General features: G+C 46.4%; 2 protein-coding genes and 1 non-coding gene across 3 annotated transcripts in view; 2 read left to right on the top strand and 1 right to left on the bottom strand.

Annotated features, from left to right (window-relative positions):
* SRCAP (Snf2 related CREBBP activator protein) overlaps window positions 1-12837 on the top strand; it is a 30414-nt gene extending 17577 nt beyond the window's left edge. Inside the window, exons 24-34 of the mRNA XM_068967226.1 lie at window positions 83-349; window positions 684-2188; window positions 5079-5344; window positions 5481-5683; window positions 7458-7627; window positions 7786-7982; window positions 8079-8193; window positions 8402-8521; window positions 9606-9800; window positions 9951-10034; window positions 10143-12837. Of these exons, the coding sequence (XP_068823327.1) occupies window positions 83-349; window positions 684-2188; window positions 5079-5344; window positions 5481-5683; window positions 7458-7627; window positions 7786-7982; window positions 8079-8193; window positions 8402-8521; window positions 9606-9800; window positions 9951-10034; window positions 10143-12833 (5813 nt within the window). The 3' untranslated portion in view covers window positions 12834-12837. The remainder of the gene's footprint in view (window positions 1-82; window positions 350-683; window positions 2189-5078; window positions 5345-5480; window positions 5684-7457; window positions 7628-7785; window positions 7983-8078; window positions 8194-8401; window positions 8522-9605; window positions 9801-9950; window positions 10035-10142) is intronic.
* An 863-nt stretch (window positions 12838-13700) lies between these two features.
* On the top strand, window positions 13701-16854 carry TMEM265 (transmembrane protein 265). The gene is made up of 3 exons (XM_068967227.1): window positions 13701-13813; window positions 14851-15021; window positions 16434-16854. The coding sequence occupies exons 2-3, from the start codon at window positions 14854-14856 to the stop codon at window positions 16593-16595; spliced, it is 330 nt and encodes a 109-aa protein (XP_068823328.1). The 5' UTR covers window positions 13701-13813; window positions 14851-14853; the 3' UTR covers window positions 16596-16854.
* Window positions 16855-20271: 3417 nt separating this feature from the next.
* Window positions 20272-20378, bottom strand: LOC138077365 (U6 spliceosomal RNA). The gene has a single exon (XR_011144802.1). It is a non-coding gene; the product is annotated as a U6 spliceosomal RNA (small nuclear RNA).
* Between the last annotated feature and the right edge of the window lie 721 nt (window positions 20379-21099).

Raw genomic sequence — 21099 nt, 5'->3', positions numbered from 1 at the left:
CTCTCCTGCCCTTGGACTTCTTCCATCCTTTGGGTTTCTTGTTTCTTTTCTACCTTCCCCTCAATGTAGCTTCCTCTTGCAGTGCCACCAACCATGGTGAATAATACAGGCGTGGTGAAGATTGTAGTGAGACAGGCCCCTCGGGATGGACTGACTCCTGTTCCTCCACTGGCCCCAGCACCCCGGCCTCCAAGCTCTGGGCTTCCAGCTGTGTTGACTCCACGCCCCACATTACCCCCTGGCCGTCTACCCACACCTAGTCTGGCTACTGCCCGGGCTCCCATACCCACATCCACTCTCGTGAGGCCACTTCTCAAGCTGGTCCACGGTCCTTCGCCTGAAGTCAGTGGTGAGTCAGGGTGGCTGATGCCAGAAACTTTTGCTGGGAATGGAGATAGGGTGGCCCAGAGGGTATCTTAAGTCACAGTAGATGCTTTCATTATCAGCATACTGGTTTGCAGTGGCCCCCGCTGAGCCCTTGTCTGATTCTAAGATACATTGGTTGGAATCTGGAAGGAAAAGAACTGTTAAATTGTTCGATTCCTTGAATCTTTGACCTCATGGTGTGGGAGTGAAGGTCTTCTGGGAAAAGGTGAACCTTGGGGGTAGGGGAATGGGTGGGACAGGGTAATAGAAGGAGCAAGAAAAGAATGTGGGGGCTAACTTCCCTTCTGTCTCCACAGCTTCAGCACCCGGAGCTGCTCCCTTGACCATCTCTTCTCCTCTTCCTGTGCCATCCTCACTTCCTGGACCAGCCTCTTCTCCAGTGCCAGTTCCCAACTCCTCTCCCCTTGCTAGTCCTGTGTCCTCTACAGTCTCAGTTCCAGTGTCATCTTCACTCCCCATCTCTGTCTCCACAACTCTTCCTTCCCCAGCCTCAGCTCCACTCACCATTCCCATCTCAGCCCCCTTGCCTGTTTCGGCTTCGGGCCCAACTCTTTTGACTAATGTGACTCCAACACTGGCACCTGTTGTCTCAGCAGCCCCTGGACCTCCTTCTTTGGCACCAGTTGGGGCTTCTCCATCAGCGTCAGCCTTGACTCTAGGTTTGGCCTCAACTCCATCCCTGTCCCCATCTCAGGCACCTGGTCACCCTCTATTGTTGGCTCCGGCCTCTTCACATGTTTCAGGGTTGAACTCAGCCGTAGCCCCAGCATGTTCACCTGTCCTGGTGCCAGCTTCTGCTCTGGCCAATCCTTTTCCGGCAACACCAAATCCAGCTCCAGCTCAGGCTTCCCTTTTGGCTCCAGCACCTACTGCATCTCAGGCTCTGGCCACCTCTCTGGCTCCCATGGTGGCTCCACAGACAGCAATCCTGGCTCCTTCTCCGGCTCCTCTGGCTCCTCTTCCAGTCCTGGCTCCATCACCAGGTCCTACTTCTGTCCTGGCTTCATCGCAGACTTCGGTTCCAGTCCTGGCTTCATCGTCTACTCCAGGAACACCTTTAGCCTCAGCCTCCTCATTGGGGCCAGGCCCAGCTGCTGCGTTGGCTCCATCATCAGCTCAAACTATGGTACCAGCCCCAGTTCCATCACCTCTTCCGAGTCCGGCTTCTACGCAGACACTGGCTTTACCCCCTGCTTTAGCATCCACTCTTGGCGGCTCATCTCCATCTCAGACACTCTCTTTGGGCACTGGGAACCCTCAAAGTCCCTTTCCAGCTCAGACGTTGTCATTGACTCCAGCATCATCCCTAGTACCAGCTCCAGCCCAAACACTGTCTTTGGCACCAGGACCACCATTGGGTCCATCTCAGACACTGTCTTTGGCTCCAGCACCCACTCTGGCTCCAGTTTCTCCGATGGGCCCAGCCCCAGCTCACACGCTGACTTTGGCTCCGGTATCATCATCTGCTTCACTCCTGGCCCCAGCTTCAGTGCAGACACTGACTTTGAGCCCTGCCCAAGTTCCAGTGCCCACCTTGGGCCCAGTAGCAGCTCAGACTCTGGCGTTGGCCCCAGCCTCAACACAGAGCCCAGCTTCCCAGGCATCTTCCCTTGTGGTTTCGTCATCTGGCGCCGCTCCCTTGCCTGTCACCATGGTATCCCGGCTACCTGTTTCCAAGGATGAGCCCGAGACACTGACATTACGCTCTGGTCCCCCCAGCCCTCCCTCCACTGCTACCTCGTTCAGTGGTCCCCGACCTCGACGCCAGCCCCCACCACCACCTCGTTCCCCTTTCTATCTGGTAAGTTTTACTGCCTCAAAGGAGAGGGGACAGGAAACTGAATTCTTTTGGAGTGTTGCTATAGAGTGGATGGAACAAAATAATGTCACTTTTATCTTGGTAAATTACAAAGCCTGTTTTTTTTGGACCTAATACTTGAGGGCCACTGGACAGAGCCCTCCCCTGGGCCTTTGCTCTTATCTGTAAAATGGGAATAATAATTCAGATCCTACTTTTCACAGAGGAATAGTTGAGGACATAATGTGCTTTTAAAACTATTACTCACTGATGTGTTCAAGGCTTTTTTGTTACATTTGGTCTCTTTGGTTCTTGTTTACTCGAGTTAGTGTTGGCATATAATTGCCCCATTTTACAGATGAAACTAGCTCATTAAATGGTGTTTTAAAATTTACACAACTTGTGAGAATACAGATGTGCTGACTCTACTACTGCTTTCTCTTCTGCACAAGAGGCAGTCTCAGAGACAGGAAAATTTTTCTCAGTTGATCACCATAGATATTTGAACTTGTAAGGGATAAAGGACACCATGGAATATAGTTCCCTAAAGATCATGAGCCTTGCTGTAGTGCTTTACCTTCATGGTGATTAAGTGGGCAATAAAAATGACTTTTTTCTATCCCTTCATGAGCTTTCTGGTAGCCATTTTTTTTCTGTCATGTGTATAGTTCTATGTATGTTTGGTTAAGTTAAAGTTGCAACACAGAGTAAGTAACCCAGGACCTAATAAGGAGAAAGATCTAGGGAGTCTTTCCAGGTCCTCTTGTCTTTTTCTCCCGCTGATAGTAGAGCTGCTACTTATTCTTGGCCTCAGCCCTAGTCCCCCACCCTCCATCAGTGCCACTGACTCTGCCTTTGGTCTTTCTCTAATGCGGCCAGGTTGGTCTGGCTTTTTGGAAGTAGAGAGGAAAGCCTAGATCCTGGCCCAAGAGTGCAACCCCATAATCTGTGTTTTGCTTTCATTGCTCTGCAAGTATTAATAGGTAGCAGCTTCTTGACACTTTTTTAAAGAAGTTTGAGGTATAACTCACATACCATACAGTTCACCTGTTTAAACCATACAGTTTATTGACTTGTAGTATATTCACAGAGTTGTGCCGCTGTGACCATGGTCAACTCTAGAACCATTTGCATGTTCTGTAAAGAAAACCCCACACTTGCCATCATCCTTAATACTTTCTTTTTCTCCTAAATAACCACTAGCCTACTTAATGTCCTACTTACTGAGTCATATAATATATAGTCTTTTGTGACTGGCTTCTTTCACTTATTTTAATGTTTTTGAGGTTCATCCATGTTATGCTATAACTGAGTTATATGTGTATATACAACAGTACTTCATTTAAAGAAAAATTGTTGAATAATATTCTGTTGTATGGGTATACCATATTTTATATATCTGTTCATCAGTTGATTGGGGGACATTTGGTTTGTTTCTTCTTTTTGGCTGTTATGAATAATGCTGCTATGAACATTCATGTATAAGATTTTGTATCTTTTCATGTGTTTTCATTTATATTGGATGTAACTTTAGAAGTGGAATTGCTGGGGTATGGTAACTGTGTTTGACTGAAGAATTGACAAATTTGTTTTCCAAAGTGGCTGTACCATTTTACATTCCCTAGCACTTGTGGGGGTTCGAGATTCTCTACATCTTTGCCAAAAACTTGTTGTCTGTCTTTTTGATTATATCCATCCTAGTGGGTTTGAAGTGGTGCCTTGTGGTTTTGATTTGCATTTTCCTGATCGTTAATGATATTGAGCATCTTTTCAGAGGTTGTTAGCCATTTGTATATTCTTCTTCAAAGAAATGTCTATTCAGATCCTTTCCCTTTTTTATTTGGGTTATTTTGTTTCTTTCTGTTACCGATATGTAAGATTTCTTTATGTATTCTGGATACAAGTCCTTTTTCAGATAGATGATTTGCAAATACTGTTTCCTTTGCTACTACTGTTGAAAGCTGGCCTTAATGATTTTTCCCTCTAAGATGCTTTCCTTCCTCACTTAGACCACCAGAAGCCAAGAGGTCAAGCTTAAGATAGCAGTCAGGAAGGGAAATGTGGGACACTGCTTTTTTTCAGGACCATCTTGTAGATTCTAGTCGTCTTCATTATTTGTGCATTCCAGTAGCAGATATTTATTGAGAGCCTACTTTGTGCCAGATAACAAGCTGAATATCAGATGAATACGGTGAGCAAGATCAGATATTTTTCGTGTTATATAGGTCTTACAGTTTAGTGGATAGAAGATGTTAAAGAATCATGGCCATGTAAAACTTCCAAGAGTGATAAGTGCTACAAGAGTTAGGTGACTTGATAGCCTGTGAAACTGGAAGCACAAAAGATGGGAAAGGATTGGGTCAGAATCATATAGATTTTCTGCCACCAGGAAAAATCTCCCCTCCCCTTTTCTCTCTCAGGGTGATGGTACCTAGATGTCTGGTTAGCTGTTCCTATCCCACCCCATTCCAGTCTAACCTTTAACAGAGACCTGCCATGGATTTGGTTAGCATCCCTGCATCCTGCTCAGTGCTTTGAGGAGGGATTTTAGTCATTGTTTTGGATCTACCACAAGAAAATAAATTAGGGTATTCTGGAGTTAAGTGTTCTATGGGAAAATCCACATATCCATTCTATAAGTTGATCAAATATATGGATCTTAATTTTGAGTATTCAGACATTTGCTTTGGTAGCATACAGGGAAGATCAGTTTTCTTTTTCAGAGAAGTCATTTCATTCAATCTGATGAAAAGAATAATTCCCATATTGACAACTTGGGAAAGCTAAAATAGTGTGTTCTTGAATCTTTGGGTTTCCATAAATTATGTTTTAATTCTGGGAGTTACTGCCAGGTTTTCTGTAAGGATGCTGATGACTTTTTCTATGTTTTTAGGACTCTCTGGAGGAAAAGAGGAAGCGGCAGCGGTCTGAACGCCTGGAACGGATTTTCCAACTTAGTGAGGCTCATGGGGCCCTGGCACCTGTGTATGGGACTGAAGTCTTGGATTTCTGTACCCTGCCCCAACCTGTTGCCAGCCCGATCGGCCCTCGTTCTCCTGGCCCCAGCCACCCCACCTTTTGGACTTATACCGAGGCTGCCCGCCAGGCTGTACTGTTTCCCCAGCAACGACTAGACCAGCTGTCAGAAATCATTGAGAGGTTGGCAGGGCTAAGTGCTAATGGGAAATGGGTCTTGGGGCCTCTAAGTGGATATAGTGGTTAGGGCTGTTAAAGGTGCTGACTTCTGGGGCCATTTAGAGTTCCATATTTTCTACAGCTTGGCTTCTTTTTACAGGTTCATCTTTGTCATGCCTCCTGTGGAGGCACCTCCCCCTTCCTTGCATGCCTGCCACCCACCTCCTTGGCTGGCCCCACGTCAGGCAGCCTTCCAAGAGCAATTGGCTCGTGAGCTCTGGCCTCGGGCTCGTCCTCTGCACCGTATTGTGTGTAACATGCGTACCCAGTTTCCTGACTTGAGGCTCATCCAGTATGATTGTGGTGAGTTCACTGGCCAGTGAGGGTCCCTTGATCTCTTTTCTTGTCTTAGTCTCAAGACGGTTATATCAGAGGGATGCTATACATAAAGTTTCCGTGGGTTTCATTAAACATTAGCTGGTCTGTTAGGTGATGTTTATGGGTGAGATGAAATGTAGGCCTTATGATGGATTCTTGGCATTTGTAAATTTAATTTTGATGAAAGTTGAAAGTGTTTGCTAACTCATTTATTCAGTGATTATTTTGTGACTATCTACTATATTGTGTATCATTTAGGATACAATGGCAGATGAGATAGTACAGCATGGAGTTTTTAGATTTATGGGGAAAGGTGTGTGCTAGTACAGGACTGCACAGTAAATAGTAGATTTAGGGGAATTCCCTGATGGTCCAGTGATGAGGACTCTTTTTACTTTTTTATGGCTTTTACTGCCAAGGGCATGTTCAGTCGGTCAGGGAACTAAGATTTTGTAAGCCACATGGCCAAAAAAAAATGTAAATAGTAGATTTTATTTTGGGAAAGTAGTTGGATGAGGATCCTTTTCTTTGGGTTAGAATCTTATTGTTTAGAAGGAATTTGGCTGCAGGTAATAAAACCAACCAAAGGTGGCTTCAAAATCATTTATTGTTTACCAAGTCAGAAATGCTGAGAAAGATGGTATATAACTGGTTTAGCAGTTTACTGGTGTCTTCATGGACCCAAGACTTTGCCTACTATCCTTAGCTTGTATCTTTTTATTCTCATGGTTATTTCCTTGTGGTATTAAGATGATGTTCCAGGGAGCACACTAGTAATCTAAGCAGAGAGCAAGGGGTTGAGACAAAATACTCCTAGCAACACTTTGATATTTTTTTTCTTCTGGGAAAAAAAAGCCCACCCAGTTGACTTTGATTCAGAATTCATTGACTCAGATAGAACCATATGCCGATCCCTAGAGTAATCACTGACACAGGAAAGTCAAAGAGGAACTGTGGCTTATTTATAATGATTCATCTTCTGGAGTTGGTTTGAGGCATGCCTTCCCTGGGAATCAAGGGATCTCTGCCAGGTGTTCATAGGATTAGTTGGGTTCTGTTAGTCATGAATGATAATAGTGAATAGTTTCTGCTGCAGTTGTGCACAGATACTTCTATAGTAACATAAAATTTGGAGATTTCATAAATGTTTTAGAACATAAAGGCAGCAGAATTTTTAATAATATGTATTTAGTAGCTATTTTAGTAAAAAAAAATTATAATTTTATAACATTTGAAACCATTCAGAATAGGTAAAATGAAAGTCTTTGTTGAAAATGTTTAAACTGACTGAATCAGAAATGTTACAGAAGTTATTTTCTGCTTGGTAGGTTGAACCAGATAACCTCATAAGATCCTGCCTCGGTGGTCTGATCTTAGTGACCTTCCATTCCCTGTACCCCTTCATGACATCAGCGGATTTGTTATCTTGTGAATTGCTTTTTTTGTGTTTCAGTTGGTATAACTCAGTGTAGTGCTTGAAGGTCTCTTGCTCATACACCACTAAGGATTTCTTTTTTTACCCCGAGGGGTCTGTATTACCCTTCCCCTAGACTGAAAGAAGTCAGGTCCAAGACAAGAGCAGACTTAAGAGGAAGAACCCTTAAGGGAAGAAAATATATGTTAAATATTTTTGATCCTCTGGGTTAACCAAAACCCTGGCGTAAAACGTTTATCTCTCAAGTACATAGGCTTCCAGTGCTAAGTGTTCTCCTCACTCCAGCTTATAGCTCGTTCCTTGTACCCCTTCATATCTCTTCAGGAAAGTTGCAAACGTTGGCAGTGCTTTTGCGACAGCTCAAGGCAGAGGGCCACCGGGTGCTCATTTTCACCCAGATGACCCGAATGCTGGATGTATTGGAGCAGTTTCTCACCTACCATGGCCACCTCTACTTGCGTCTGGATGGGTCAACTAGAGTTGAACAGAGACAGGTAACCGAGGCACCTGCAACCCTTAGAGGCTCGCCTCAGCTCAGTCTCCTTTTCTAGGGCTCGAGAGTCTCATGAGGGGGTCCTACTAAGCCTTGGTCTGTTTTTGGAGATATGTCTCCCAATACTGTTCTTTTTTTTTTTTTCCCTTTTTTCTCTAGGCTTTGATGGAACGATTCAATGCAGACAAACGCATATTCTGCTTCATCCTTTCAACTCGGAGTGGGGGTGTGGGCGTGAACCTGACGGGGGCAGACACTGTTGTTTTTTATGACAGCGACTGGAATCCTACCATGGATGCTCAGGCCCAGGATCGCTGTCACCGAATTGGCCAGACCCGAGATGTCCACATATATAGGTGTTGCCTTGTCTCCCCTTACCTTACTTTTCCTTTGCTAATAGGGTTTTATTGATGTATTTGACTGTTTATACATGTCCTTCATCACCTGCCTAGGCTTATCAGTGAACGGACAGTGGAAGAGAACATCCTAAAAAAGGCAAATCAGAAGAGAATGTTGGGAGATATGGCTATTGAGGGAGGCAACTTCACCACAGCCTATTTTAAACAGGTACTAAGATCTTCCAGTCTGTGTAGGAGAGAACTGCTATGCGTATGGGGATTACTGCTGCTTATTAGAAAGGATGTTTTGACCCCCACATACCTGCCTTTTCGACCAGTGATGCTTCTGATAACACTGATAGCTACCAGCTTCATAGCTATAGACCTGAGACCAGCATTCCTTTGGCTCTGACACTCTGTGTATGTTCTTTCCAAAGCAGACCATCCGAGAGCTGTTTGATATGCCTCTGGAGGAGCCGTCTGGCTCATCTGTACCCTCTGCCCCTGATGAGGAGGAGGAGACTGTGGCCAGCAAGCAGACCCATATCCTGGAGCAGGTGAAAAAAAGAGTGGGCAGGGACTTCCCTGGCAGTCCAGTGATTAAGACTCTACGCTTCCACTGCAGAAGTTCCGTCCCTGGTCAGGGAACTGAGATCCTGCCCTGCAGAAAAAGAGTTGACAGTCCGTAGAGTAGAGCTAATGGTTATAGTGTGTGTCATCTTTCAGTCTCTTGAGCCTGTCCAAGGGGAAGGAACTCTTATTACTGCTTGCCAGATTACAGTTCACCTTTGACACTTGTGAGAAGATTGCTTATTGGTTCACCTGATTTCATAGAAAGAACCACGGTTCTAGGTTTGAATTCCAGCAGTGGTTCTTAATAGTGTCTGTTAAGCTACATCCATTTAATCCTCTGAGCCTCAATTCCCACTTCTCTGAAATGCTAAATTAGAAGGAAGTAACTGAGGATTAAATGGCATAGCGGATTAAAAAGTGCTTTGTATATAGTGTAAAACTCTTTTTCCAAACATTAAAGTATACTAGAATCATTTGGAAGGTTTTGAAAAAGATTGATTCCTGGGCCCTGTTTCACAGTCTTTCTACTTAAATCATTTTTTTTTTTTTTTAATCATGATTTTTAAAGGTGAGGCATTTATAGTTATTTGGAAGTAGACAGATGTTTAGAAACTACAGGTGTGGATTATCATGGAGAAAATTTTCCCTACCAAGTGCATTCCTCTCATGCTCTAGGCTACTTCCCTCAGTGAGTTTGGTGTGATCTCTCTGGATATTCATCTCAGGGGAATGATCAGATATTAGTCTGTTGTCCTGAGGCATCTCAGTGCAAAAAAGAATTGTGGATTATTTGTATTAAAAAAAACTACTGCTTTAAAACGATATGAGGCTGACTTGAATGGAAAGTAAGTAGAACTTGAGTTCTCAAAAACAGTTATTTTGTCCCTGCTGGGACTCCTGGTTGAATCTGTTCTATCCTATGTGGACTACTGTGTTGCTTTGGTAATTTGGGTGATCCAGAAGAGAGTTGAGTTATGGTGTAAATCTGGCCTCAAACATTTGCCAGAATCAAATCACAGGATGTAAAGAAAGAACTTCTCGTGGTGTTTCTTCCCCACACCCTTGTAGGCATTGTGTCGAGCAGAGGATGAAGAGGATATTCGTGCGGCCACCCAGGCCAAGGCTGAGCAGGTGGCTGAGCTTGCAGAATTCAATGAGAATGATGGGTTTCCTGCTGGTGAGGGAGAGGAGTCTGGTCGGCCTGGGGCTGAAGATGAGGAAATGTCCCGGGCTGAGCAGGAAATTGCTGCCCTTGTAGAACAGGTTGGTGTTGGATCCACTAGTTCTCAGCCTTACCCTCCATAGCCCTTTCCTCTGGACTCTGTGAATTGTCTGTCTTTGGTGAAAATAATCACGAGTGATGGGCCCTGGGCACCAGGTTGCTATTTTCATCACCACTGCTCTTTCCCACAGCTGACCCCCATTGAGCGCTATGCCATGAAATTCCTGGAAGCCTCCCTGGAGGAGGTGAGCCGAGAGGAGCTCAAGCAGGCGGAAGTGAGTATTTCTTCAGGGTGGGGATAGAAGTGGAAAGTGACTACTTTCCACCTATTCTACGTGCTGCTTGCCTCCCTATGACCAGTCCTTGGGCTCTGTTTTTGATAGGAGCAAGTGGAAGCTGCCCGCAAGGACCTGGACCAAGCCAAGGAGGAGGTGTTCCGCCTACCCCAAGAGGAGGAGGAGGGGCCAGGGGCTGGGGATGAGGTTTCCTGTGGGACTGGTGGAGGCAGCCACCGGCGCAGTAAGAAGGCCAAGGCCCCTGAAAGGCCAGGGACTCGCGTCAGTGAGCGTCTTCGTGGAGCCCGGGCTGAAACTCAAGGGGCAAACCACACTCCTGTCACATCCACCCATCATACCCGCAACACCTCCACACCCCCTCGCTGTAGCCCTGCCAGGGAACGAGTTCCCCGGCCAGCACCTAGGCCTCGACCCCCTCCAGCTTCAGCTCCTGCTGCAATTCCTGCCCCAATCCCTGTTCCAATCTCTGCCCCAATCCCCATTTCCACCCCAAACCCAGTAACCATGCTTCCTGTCCATATCTTGCCTTCTCCCCCTCTCCCTTCTGCACAGATTCCTCCCTCTTGTTCTTCTGCCTGTACCCCGCCTCCTGCCTGTACTCCTCCACCAGCTCAAACCCCACCTCCGGCCCAAACTTCTCTCTCAACTCCTTCCTCGCCTCTTCTGCTTGGCCTACCTTCTGTGCCCATTTCGCCGCCAGTCACCAACCTCCCCTTGGGCCTGGGGCCTGAGGCAGAGCTGTGTGCACAAGCAATGGCATCTACTGAGTCCCTGGAGCTGGCTGATATGGCCAGTTCCGAGACTTCCCCAGTTACTCTTGTGCCCCCTAAGGATCTGTTGCCAGTTGCTGTTGAGATCCTGCCTGTGTCAGAGAAGAACCTTTCTCTCACCTCTTCTGCACCTAGCCCAACCCTGGCGGCTGGCAGCGTCCCCAACGGTCAAGAGCAGGAGGTGCCCGAGCCTGCCGAGGCGACCATCCTCTCAGTGCTGCCTGATGGTGAGGAAATGCCCACGTGTCTGAGTGAGAGCCGTAGGCTGGAGCTCCCACCCTCAGCAGCATCTGATGAGCTACTTCCAGAGCCACTGGAGACTGATAAGAACTCAGAAGAGCTGGTGGAGGCCCAGACCCCAACCTCTACTCCAGAGAAACCACAGGAACTTGTTTCGGCTGAGGCCACAGCCCCATCAACTTCATCCTCGGCCACTTCCACACCTGAGGGTTCTTCACCAGCCCGGCCCCCTCGGCGTCGCACCAGTGCAGATGTAGAAATTAGGGGTCAAGGGGCTGGTCGGCCAGGGCAGCCTCCAGGTCCCAAAGTGCTTCGCAAGCTGCCAGGACGGCTAGTGACTGTGGTAGAGGAAAAGGAACTGGTGAGGCGACGGCGACAGCAGCGGGGTACTGCCAGCACCCTTGTGCCTGGGGTCTCTGAGACTGGTACCAGCCCGGGAAGCCCATCAGCCCCCAGCATTTCGGGGCCAGAATCCTCACCTCCCACCAGCGGTCCCTGTGAAGTTGCTCCCCCATCCACACTGCCCACTCCAACCCAGCAGCCCTTCATAGCTCGCCGTCGCATTGAGCTGGGGGTAACTGGTGGGGGCAGCTCAGAAAATGGAGAAGGGGCATTGCTTGCCATCACCCCTCCTGCTGTGAAACGTCGGAGGGGGAGGCCCCCCAAGAAGAACAGATCTCCAGTGGATGCTGGGCGAGGGGTGGATGAGGCACCTTCCTCCACCTCTAAGGGAAAAACCAATGGGGCTGACCCAGTCCCTGGGGCTGAGACCCTTATTGTTGCGGAGCCTGTCCTTGCACCCCAGCTTATTCCTGGGCCCCAGCCTCTCGGACCCCAGCCAGTTCACAGACCCGAGCCCATCGTCCTATCACCTGTGGAGAAAAGAAGGCGTGGGCGGCCCCCTAAGGCCCGAGATCTGCCCCTTCCTGGGACCACTTCCTCTCCAGGGGATGGCAACTTAGAGAGCCGGACGCAGTCACTCCCGCCGCCACCACCCCTGCCGCCACTCCCGTCACTCCTGTCCTGTCCCGCTGCTGCGGTCGCCAGCACTGTCACCACTCTCACCATTTCAACGTCCCCACCCAAGCGGAAGCGGGGCCGACCTCCCAAGAATCCACCATCACCTCGGCCCAGCCAGCTCCCTGTCTTGGACCGCGACAGCTCTTCTGTCCTCGAGAGCTGTGGATTGGGGAAGCAGCGGCAAACCCAGGGCCAGGGGGAAAGTGAGGGTAGTTCATCTGATGAGGATGGAAGCCGCCCCCTCACCCGCCTGGCCCGCTTACGTCTTGAAGCAGAGGGAATGCGGGGACGAAAGAGTGAAGGGTCCATGGTGGTGGCTGTAATTCAGGATGACCTGGATTTAGCGGATAGTGGGCCAGGCGGGTTAGAATTGACATCTCCCGTGGTCTCATTAGCTCCAAAACTGCGCTCGACTCGGCTGCGTCCAGGGTCTCTAGTTCCCCCTCTAGAGACTGAGAAGGTGCCTCGCAAACGGGCAGGGGCCCCAGTCGGCAGTGGTCCTGGGCTGGCAAAGCGGACCCGCCTACAACCCCCAAGTCCCCTGGGGCCTGAGGGTTCAGTAGAGGAGTCTGAGGCCGAAGCCTCAGGTGAGGAGGAGGAAGGGGATGGGACCCCACGGCGCCGGCCTGGCCCCCGCCGGCTTGTTGGGGCCACCACCCAAGGGGACCACCGTATCTTGCGCAGCAGCGCCCCTCCCCACTTGGCTGGTCCTACCATTAGTCACAGAGGCCGCAAGGCCAAGACGTGAGTGGGCTGCCCTCTTCACCTAGGCTTTCTGCCACAGCCCCTCTCTCTCCATGACCAGGCCTGACTCTGTTAACCACTACTTGAAGTCTTTTGAGGGGGAAATCCTCCAGGGAGACATAGGGGCCTTCTCCCTTCTTTCCACCAAAGTAGGGGGTAGGCATCTGGTTGTCATGGAAATGGGGCTCCACACATCCCCTTCCCTTCCACCCCACATGGCTGGGCAGTGTTAAGGGTGGCAAGATAGTCTCTGTCCCCACCCCTTTGTACTTGATGTCCCCAGCTATCTTTCATGGCCACCCCCACCCTTAGGGGAAGGGGGAGGGGCTTCTCTACAATGAGTTTTTTCTTTTTTTTTTTTTTTAAGAAGAAAAAAATAATAAACTTAGTTTCTGTATGAGCATCCGCGTAAGGAGGCTTCTGATTTTCTGGTCTGGTGGAGGGTTGGGTGGGAACTTGGGTATCGTTTTTCTCCTCTCTTGCTAAGACCCTAGTACTTGATCTCTAACCCAGAATTGTGTGTCTTTGAGGCAGAAGTCGCCACCCAAGAAGAGGGAAGAATGGCAAATCTGATCTGGTAGGGTACCTTTCCCTAAGGTTTCTGTTTTAAGTCATTCAGATTCGTACTTCTCTTCCTTCTGTTCCCTTGGTTCCTGGCCTTCCTTTGGGGCTCTCTGATGCCTCAGACTTTCCCCTGCTTTAATCCCTCTTGCTCAGGTGCTTTCTCTCCCTCTTCAGAAGGCAGGCACCCTATCTCCAGTTACTCCATCCTTTGCCTTCCCTTGCCTTTCCTCCATCTAGCCAGACTGGTTTGAATCAGCCACACCCCCTTCCAGCTTCTGGGGATCTTCAGATGGTGGCTGGCCACCCAGCCCCACCCCTGGGCTTGGCTTGGAGCACTGAGTCAGCTCCATCTCCACCCAAGCCAAACCAAACCTGAAGCAGAGGCCGAAACTCAAACAGTTCCTCAAGGTCTATAGCCAGGTAAGAGACCCAGTTCATTGTTAAATTTTCTCTGCTCTCAATTCACTGGACCGTCTCTCTGTGTTTTTTGATGACTATCTGTGTATACTGAGTCTGAGTTCTTCCCTCACATCCATTCTGCAGCTTTGTGGTATGTGGCATTCTTGGCTCTTTGCTTGTCTTCCCTCTCATTCATCCTTCCTATCCTTTGTTACTTGTGTTCAGAGAACTCCAAATGGTTTCATTCTGTCTAGGGTGTGGGGAATAGTTGGGGGTGAAGTAGAAAGGGGGTTTGATGCCAGAGCTCTGAGAGCTGGGGAAATAGGGAGATGAGAAATGATTAAGTAGGGCATCATTATGCAGGTTTCTGTGTGGGTTATGAGGTCATTTGGACTCAGTGTTTAACTGATTGTGTTGTGTAACCTGGGTTAAAATGGGGAGAGGAGGTGGAAGGGAGGCTGCATAGCAAGGGAGGCTCTGATTTGGGGAGGTGAGGTCTTTCTGGTGTTGAGTTTCCTTAGCTATAAAGACAGCTTAAATGATGTTTTTCCTCTCCTTTCCCCCAACGTCAGGATAATTTCATGTGAAATGACTGATTTCCTTGAGGTGGAGTACAGGGTTTAGGGTGCCATTCTCTGATTCCTCCTTAATATTTGAGGGCAGCCTCTAAGGAACTTCAGGGCCCTTTGAAATACAGTTTAAAATCACTGACTGGGGTAGACTTAGATACCTAGCAGTCTTTTGAGATACTGTGTTTCTCTGCTGCCTCTCAGTGTGTACCTGTCATTTTGCTTTTCCCCACTTGTCAAAACAGTAAGTAATACAGATAATGCTATGTTGACACCACTTTGCCTTCGAAGGCTGGGAACCTTAGGCTGAGGGAAAGATTCCAGACACACATTTCCTCTCTTGGTCACTAGGGGAATTCCCCAGTAAGGCAGTATTCCTGAGAGTTTGGCTAGGCTACAACATGATCAGGGAGAGGGGAAGAGTCTGAGCAAGGCAGGCCAAGAGTTCAGTTGTTGGGCTTACAAGGATCTTGACTGTATCGCCCACAGGTGATGGAGGACGAGGAGAATGCAGCAGAGAGCCTGGTGTGCAACACGGAAGCTGCTTGTTCTCCATCCCCCATTCGCTGCTGCTGGCTCCGCCTCCGCTGCTTAGCAGCTACTAGCATTATATGTGGCTGCTCTTGCCTGGGAATAGTGGCCCTTGTGTTTGCCATCAAGGTGAGGAATGCAATTCCTGTGGGAGCAGGGGTGTGGATGTAGAAAGGCAGTGGTTCTGTATACCTGATCTGTCTACACTGATGAGTTAATAAGTACCTGCCAGAGCTTGGCTGTGGGCCTGGTGCCAGAAATAAGAATAAGACATGGTTCCTGCCATCAAAGGGCCCACAGTCTAGCGAAAGAGATGGCTGTGAAAATGGGTAATCATTAATAGCATGCAGCTCATCTGTATTATGATAGAGGAAGCACAGGGTATTCTGGGCACCAGGAGGATATATGTGTGTGATTGCATGTACGTGTATAAGAGAGAATAGGTGACAGAAAGGCATCCTACAGGTGTGAAAAGAAAGTAATGTTAAAGGATGAGTGAATAAGGATAAAAGGACATCCTATAAAAAGGCAACCTGGATGGTTAGTTCAGTATGACTGAACCAGTAAGGAATAGTAAGAGACGAAGCCAGAGGACCCGGATTCCCAGGAGTCTCCAGTGCTGTGTTTGGCAGTTTTAGTTTTATCTGTGAAGTACTAGGGAGAAATGGCAACCCACTCCAGTGTTCTTGCCTGGAGAATCCCAGGGATGGGGGAGCCTGGTGGGCTCCCGTCTATGGGGTCGCACAGAGTCGGACACGACTGAAGTGACTTAGCAGCAGCAGCAGCAGCAGGGAGCCTCTCAAGGATTCTTGCAAAAGAAAATGATATGATCAGATTTGTGTTGCAGTAAGATCCACTCTCAAGGCCTATAAGAGAATGAATTGGAAGGGGCAAGACTCAGGGCCGCTGAGCAGTAATTGGAACAATCTGTAGGTATTCAGAAGAAGCTGTGAAGTTTTAGAATGAGCCTCGCCATTCAAAAACATCTGACAGAAACCGCATATGTACTTTTTGAAAGGCCACACAGGCTAACTTAAATGTCATACTGGCATTTCCTCTATCCCACTTGTATTTTTATCAGAAATTGTTTTCTTATCATCAGAATAATTTGTGGGTTTCATTAGGGCAAAATCATAAAAAGAATCCTTAATGAAAAGATGAGATTAGCCTTTGGGCTAGTGAGAATGGAGTGTTTGTTTGGACATGAGTGAAATACTCATAAGATTGCTCACTGTTTCTTGCCAAGAATTCCAAATTCTGAATGAAACTGAGATGAGTAGAAAAGGATGAGGAATAAAATGATTAAAAAGTACTTCCCCGTATGTGATCTGAGCTAACAACAGCCATCCTGAAAAGGAGGCAGAGTAAAGTTGGGTACCTTACTTTGCAGCTGAGACATGAGGGAGAGAAACTGGAAAGGAAGGTGGAGTGCATGGGTGTGAGATTCTGAGCCATAATGAGGAGGTAGGATTGGAATGGGGCAGTGGGCATTCTGCGGGGAGAAGCAGGGGGAGAACCTAACCAAAAACCTGCCCCCACAGGCGGAAGAGCGGCATAAGGCAGGCCGGTTGGAGGAGGCAGTGCACTGGGGGGCCCGGGCCCGGAGGTTCATCCTGGCCAGCTTTGCCGTCTGGCTCACTGTCCTCGTTCTGGGCCCCCTGCTCCTATGGCTGGTCTCCTACGCCATCGCACAGGCTGAGTGACCCTGGGTGGCCTTTGCTGAGAGTCAGCCGAGACATCCTGGATCCTCCAATGCAGTATTGTGAGGGTCTGGTGCCAACGGTGGTTACTTCCTGGCTGGAAGGATGGTGCCTCTCTCAAAGGGCTTTGGAAGAGCTCTTTAGCCTTTTCTAAAAGGCAGCAGCTGAGACTGATGAGGGGAGGTCAGCCTGCTCTGTTCTTTCAGTGCCCACCAACCCCTATTCCCCCCAATCTACTCCATCCTAGGGGCCTCTAGGAGGGGAGGTTGAAGACCAGGCCTGATTTTATTAGTATTTGTTTTGTAATAAAAATCTTTTTAGTGGTGAAATGTTCCTGTCTAATTGTTGTTCCCCTGCTTTTCCCTGGGCCCTTGGTGAGAGCCAGACTGAACATGTGATCATGGTGGAAGCCTGCATCTCCCCTTACCTAGGAGTTTCAAGACGAGGAAAGGATCCTCCCACCTCCCCCAACTTTTTCCTTCTTCTAGAAGTCTCCCTTCTTGGAAAGCCCCACACTTCTCTCTTACCTATCAACAGACTGTGAGGCCAGAAAGCAAGAGTTGTAGCAGCAGCTGCTGTTTATCAAGTGCTAACTATATTCCAGGCTGTGTTCTACGCATTTTATATTTCTTCACACCTCAAAATCACTCAATGGTAGGTACTCTTGTTCTTACTTTATAGTTGAAACAGGCATGGATTTTCCAAGGTCACACAGCTAGTAAGTGGCATAATTGGAATTCAACGTAGACAGTTTAGTTCCAGAGCTGAGAGAGGCGTGAAAGGATTGGATAACAGCAACCACCACCCAGTATGTGGAGACCTGTATGATTATAATGAATTTTCATACCCTTTATCTTGGGTCTCATGATAATATTTTAAACATTTTTAAAATTGTGAGGTACATAAAAGATCCAAAACAAATACACAACTTCGTAAGTTAACACAAAACATCTGAAAAAACCACTATTCAGTCAAGAAATTAAACTCCAAAATCTCCTTTCTACCCCTCCCCATCACTCTGCCTTCCTTTCTTTCCATAGGTAACTTTGTATTTGTTATCCACAGGTATTCTGACTTCTAACAATATCATTTGCTTTTGCCTGCATTTGAATAGGATATAAATGAAATTAAATGTATTCTTTTTATGTCTTCTTTTACTTAACACTGCTTGTGAGATTCATCCATATTTGGTGTAACTGTAGTGTTTATTACTCTATAGTATTCCGTTATATGACTCCCTGGTAGCTCAGTGGTAAAGAGTCCATCTGCAATGCAGGAGACCCAGGTTCAGTCCCTGGGTCAAGGAGATCCCCTGGAAGAAGGAATGGCAACCCACTCCAGTGTTCTGGAGGATTCCATGGACAGAGAGGAGCCTGGTAGGTTACAGTCTATGGGGTCGCATAGAGTCGGACATGACTGAGCAACTAACACACACATTCCATTATATGACTATATTACAATTAACACATTTTCTGTAAGTGAACTTTCAGAACATTTCCCATTTTAGGATATTATGAATCATGCTGGTATAGACAATTTTATACATGTCTTTTGAAGTACATATACCCTGGAAATGGAATTTATTTCACCAATAGAGACCAGCAGAACACCTACAGGAATTATTGATGTTGTACACTGAAGATTAAAGGGGAAAGAGGGGCACATGATTGTGTTTCTCAGTGTTCCAAAGTGTTTCAGGAAAGAAAAGGAACTCCATTGTCCAGAGATTAGGACTGTAACAATGGGTAGAAGCTATATAGACAAGCAGTGGTTCTGAACCTTGCTTTCAAAATGTAATCTGGGCAGCCTTCAAAAGTAACTTATTCCTGAGCTTTACCACCTGCTCCCTTCCCCCATGTCCCCCCCCCCCCCTGCACACACACACACACCAGCCCCAGTCCTGAGTTTCTGAATTAATTCATGTGAGGCACTGCCTGGGCATCAGGAGAACTCATTTTAAGGAGATTTTTCACACACAAAAATTTAAATCTAGTATTTGATTAATCACAGCTTCAGTTTACTAGAATATCCCATTCCCCCAAACTGATTACATGAGATCTTGCTACTTTTAACTCTTTATTTTGAAAAAATTTCAAGTCTATAGAACAATAAAAGAATAGTACAATGAACTCTTGTGTAGCCTTAACCTAGATTTATAATTTTTAACAACTCAACCACATTTGCTTTGTATCTTTCTAAATTTCTTGTTCAGTCACTAAGTCATGTCCAACTCTTATGACCCCATGGACACAGGCGCCTCTGTCCAAGGGGATTCCCCAGGCAAGAATACTGGAGTGGGTTGCCATTTCCTCCTCCAAGGGATCTTCCCAACCCAGAGATTGAATGTGCATCTCCAGCACTGCAGGCAGATTCTTTACCCAAGTGCCACCTGGGAAGCCTCTTTCTAAATACTCATTATTGCTGAACTACTGAAGGAAATACCTTGTGATCTGTATCATACTTTTTCACACAACTATAGTACAATTATATTTAATTCAGAGAAGTTTAACATCAGTACAATATTATCTTCTAATAGTCTATATTCAAACTTGCCAGATGTCCCAGTAACATACTTTATAGCAGTTTCTACTTTAGAGTCCAGTGCGGGAACGTGGATTGCATTTAGTTTGTCAGCTCTTCAGCATTCAATTTTTAGTAGGTTCTCATCCTTTTCTTTCATTTTTCATAACATTTTTGAGGTGAGGCCAGTGTGTAGAATGGCTCTTAATTTGGGTTCTTGTGATTGAATTCAGGCTTACACATTTTTGGCTGAAATATTGCATAAGTTGTAAGCCCTGAATACATCACATCAAGAGGCATGTGTCAGTTGGCTCTTTTATAGCAGATGTGACACTTAACAACTTGGTTCTAAGGTAGTGTCAGATTTCTGCAAGGTAAAGATAATTTTTTTCTTTGTAATTAAAGTTATCTGTTTAAATACCTCACCAAATTTTTCCCAGTAACTTTAATGCCTGTTTTGCCCAAGTCATTTATTACAAAGCTTACAAAATGTTGGTTTAACTTTATCATTCTTTCTATACTTATTAGTTGGCATTTTATTCAGTTCAGTTCAGTCCCTCAGTCGTGTCCGACTCTTTGCAACCCCATGAATTGCAGCACACCAGGCCTCCCTGTCCATCACCATCTCCCGGAGTTCACTCAGACACGTCCATTGAGTCCGTGATGCCATCCAGCCATCTCATCCTCGGTCGTCCCCTTCTCCTCCTGCCCCCAATCCCTCCCAGCATTAGAGTCTTTTCCAATGAGTCAACTCTTCTCATGAGGTGGCCAAAGTATTGGAGTTTCAGCTTTAGCATCATTCCTTCCAAAGAAATCCCAGGGTTGATCTCCTTCAGAATGGACTGGTTGGATCTCTTTGCAGTCCAAGGGACTCTCAAGAGTCTTCTCCAACACCACAGTTCAAAAGCATCAATTCTTCGGTGCTCAGCCTTCTTCATAGTCCCGTCATTTTTAGTGTTAGTATGGCCTCAGGTTTGTTTTTAAATTCAATTTATTATACCCATTACTACCATTAAACTTTTAAAATAGTTTTGTTGAGGTATAATGGCATGATTTACTTACAGTACACAGATCTTACTGTGCCAATAGGTGAATGTATTTTTTTCTTTCTAATTAATTTTTTTATTGAAGGATAATTGCTTTACTGAATTTTGTTGTTAAAAATATGGAACGCTTCACGAATTTGCATGTCATCCTTGCACAGGGGCCATGCTAATGTTCTCTGTATCGTTCCAATTTTAGTATATGTGCTGCTGAAGCAAGCACTAGGTGAATGAACATGCCTGTGTAATCAGGTGAATAGAACATTTCTAGCATGTGAGAAGGCTCCCTTATAGCTCTCTCAGTGTCATTATCCTTTTTGTCCCTGATTTCAACCTGGTTCTTGTGTTTAAGTTCCCATCTTTCTTCACTTAGTTTCTGGCACAAATTGTTCCAAGCTCATCTTGTACGTTCTCTGCTTTAGCTTTGAAATCAATATTTAAACACTAGCTGTGCTCAATACTGGACAGGCTCTATTGGTCCTTGACCCTTTCACAGATTAGAGCTAGAAAATAGCTAATGTTATCTAACTTAAATCATTCTTAAAATCTAACCTCCAATTTCAGTCATAAGGTTCTCTCCCCATTCCAAATATTCCCACAGTAAGAACCTAGACTGCCAACTACATCAATGTGTTTATTCTCTTGCTCAGTTTCAAAATAATCGTCCCATTATACTACCAAGCAAATCTACCGAGTTAAATACAAGATTTCTTTGAGTTATCTGTCTTTAAATGCTATAAGGTCAAAGTACTCCATTAAAAAGTTACTTGGATTCGCTTTTCTCTTCATTTGGTTGCAATCCGAAAGTTATATTTCTCTTAATAAGATAGGTGTTAAAAAATTAAATGAGTTAATTCTCTGCCTCTATCTGGAATATAACTTCCACGAGAGTAGGGACCTAATTTTTTTCTGTTGCTGTTGTCTAACGCTTAGATGCTCAACAA

Source organism: Capricornis sumatraensis, chromosome 3, assembly GCF_032405125.1.
Source record: "Capricornis sumatraensis isolate serow.1 chromosome 3, serow.2, whole genome shotgun sequence".
In the NCBI taxonomy this organism is placed as follows: Eukaryota; Metazoa; Chordata; class Mammalia; order Artiodactyla; family Bovidae; genus Capricornis; species Capricornis sumatraensis.
Note: the sequence above shows the minus strand (reverse complement) of the source record. Positions and strands in the feature narration are given on the sequence as shown.

Excerpts from the sequence above, each read along its gene's own strand:
- TMEM265 (XM_068967227.1), top strand. The coding sequence starts at position 14,854 with ATGGAGGACGAGGAGAATGCAGCAGAGAGCCTGGTGTGCAACACGGAA. Across the intron at positions 15,022-16,433 it reads CCCTTGTGTTTGCCATCAAG|GCGGAAGAGCGGCATAAGGC; the intron begins GTGAGGAATGCA and ends CTGCCCCCACAG.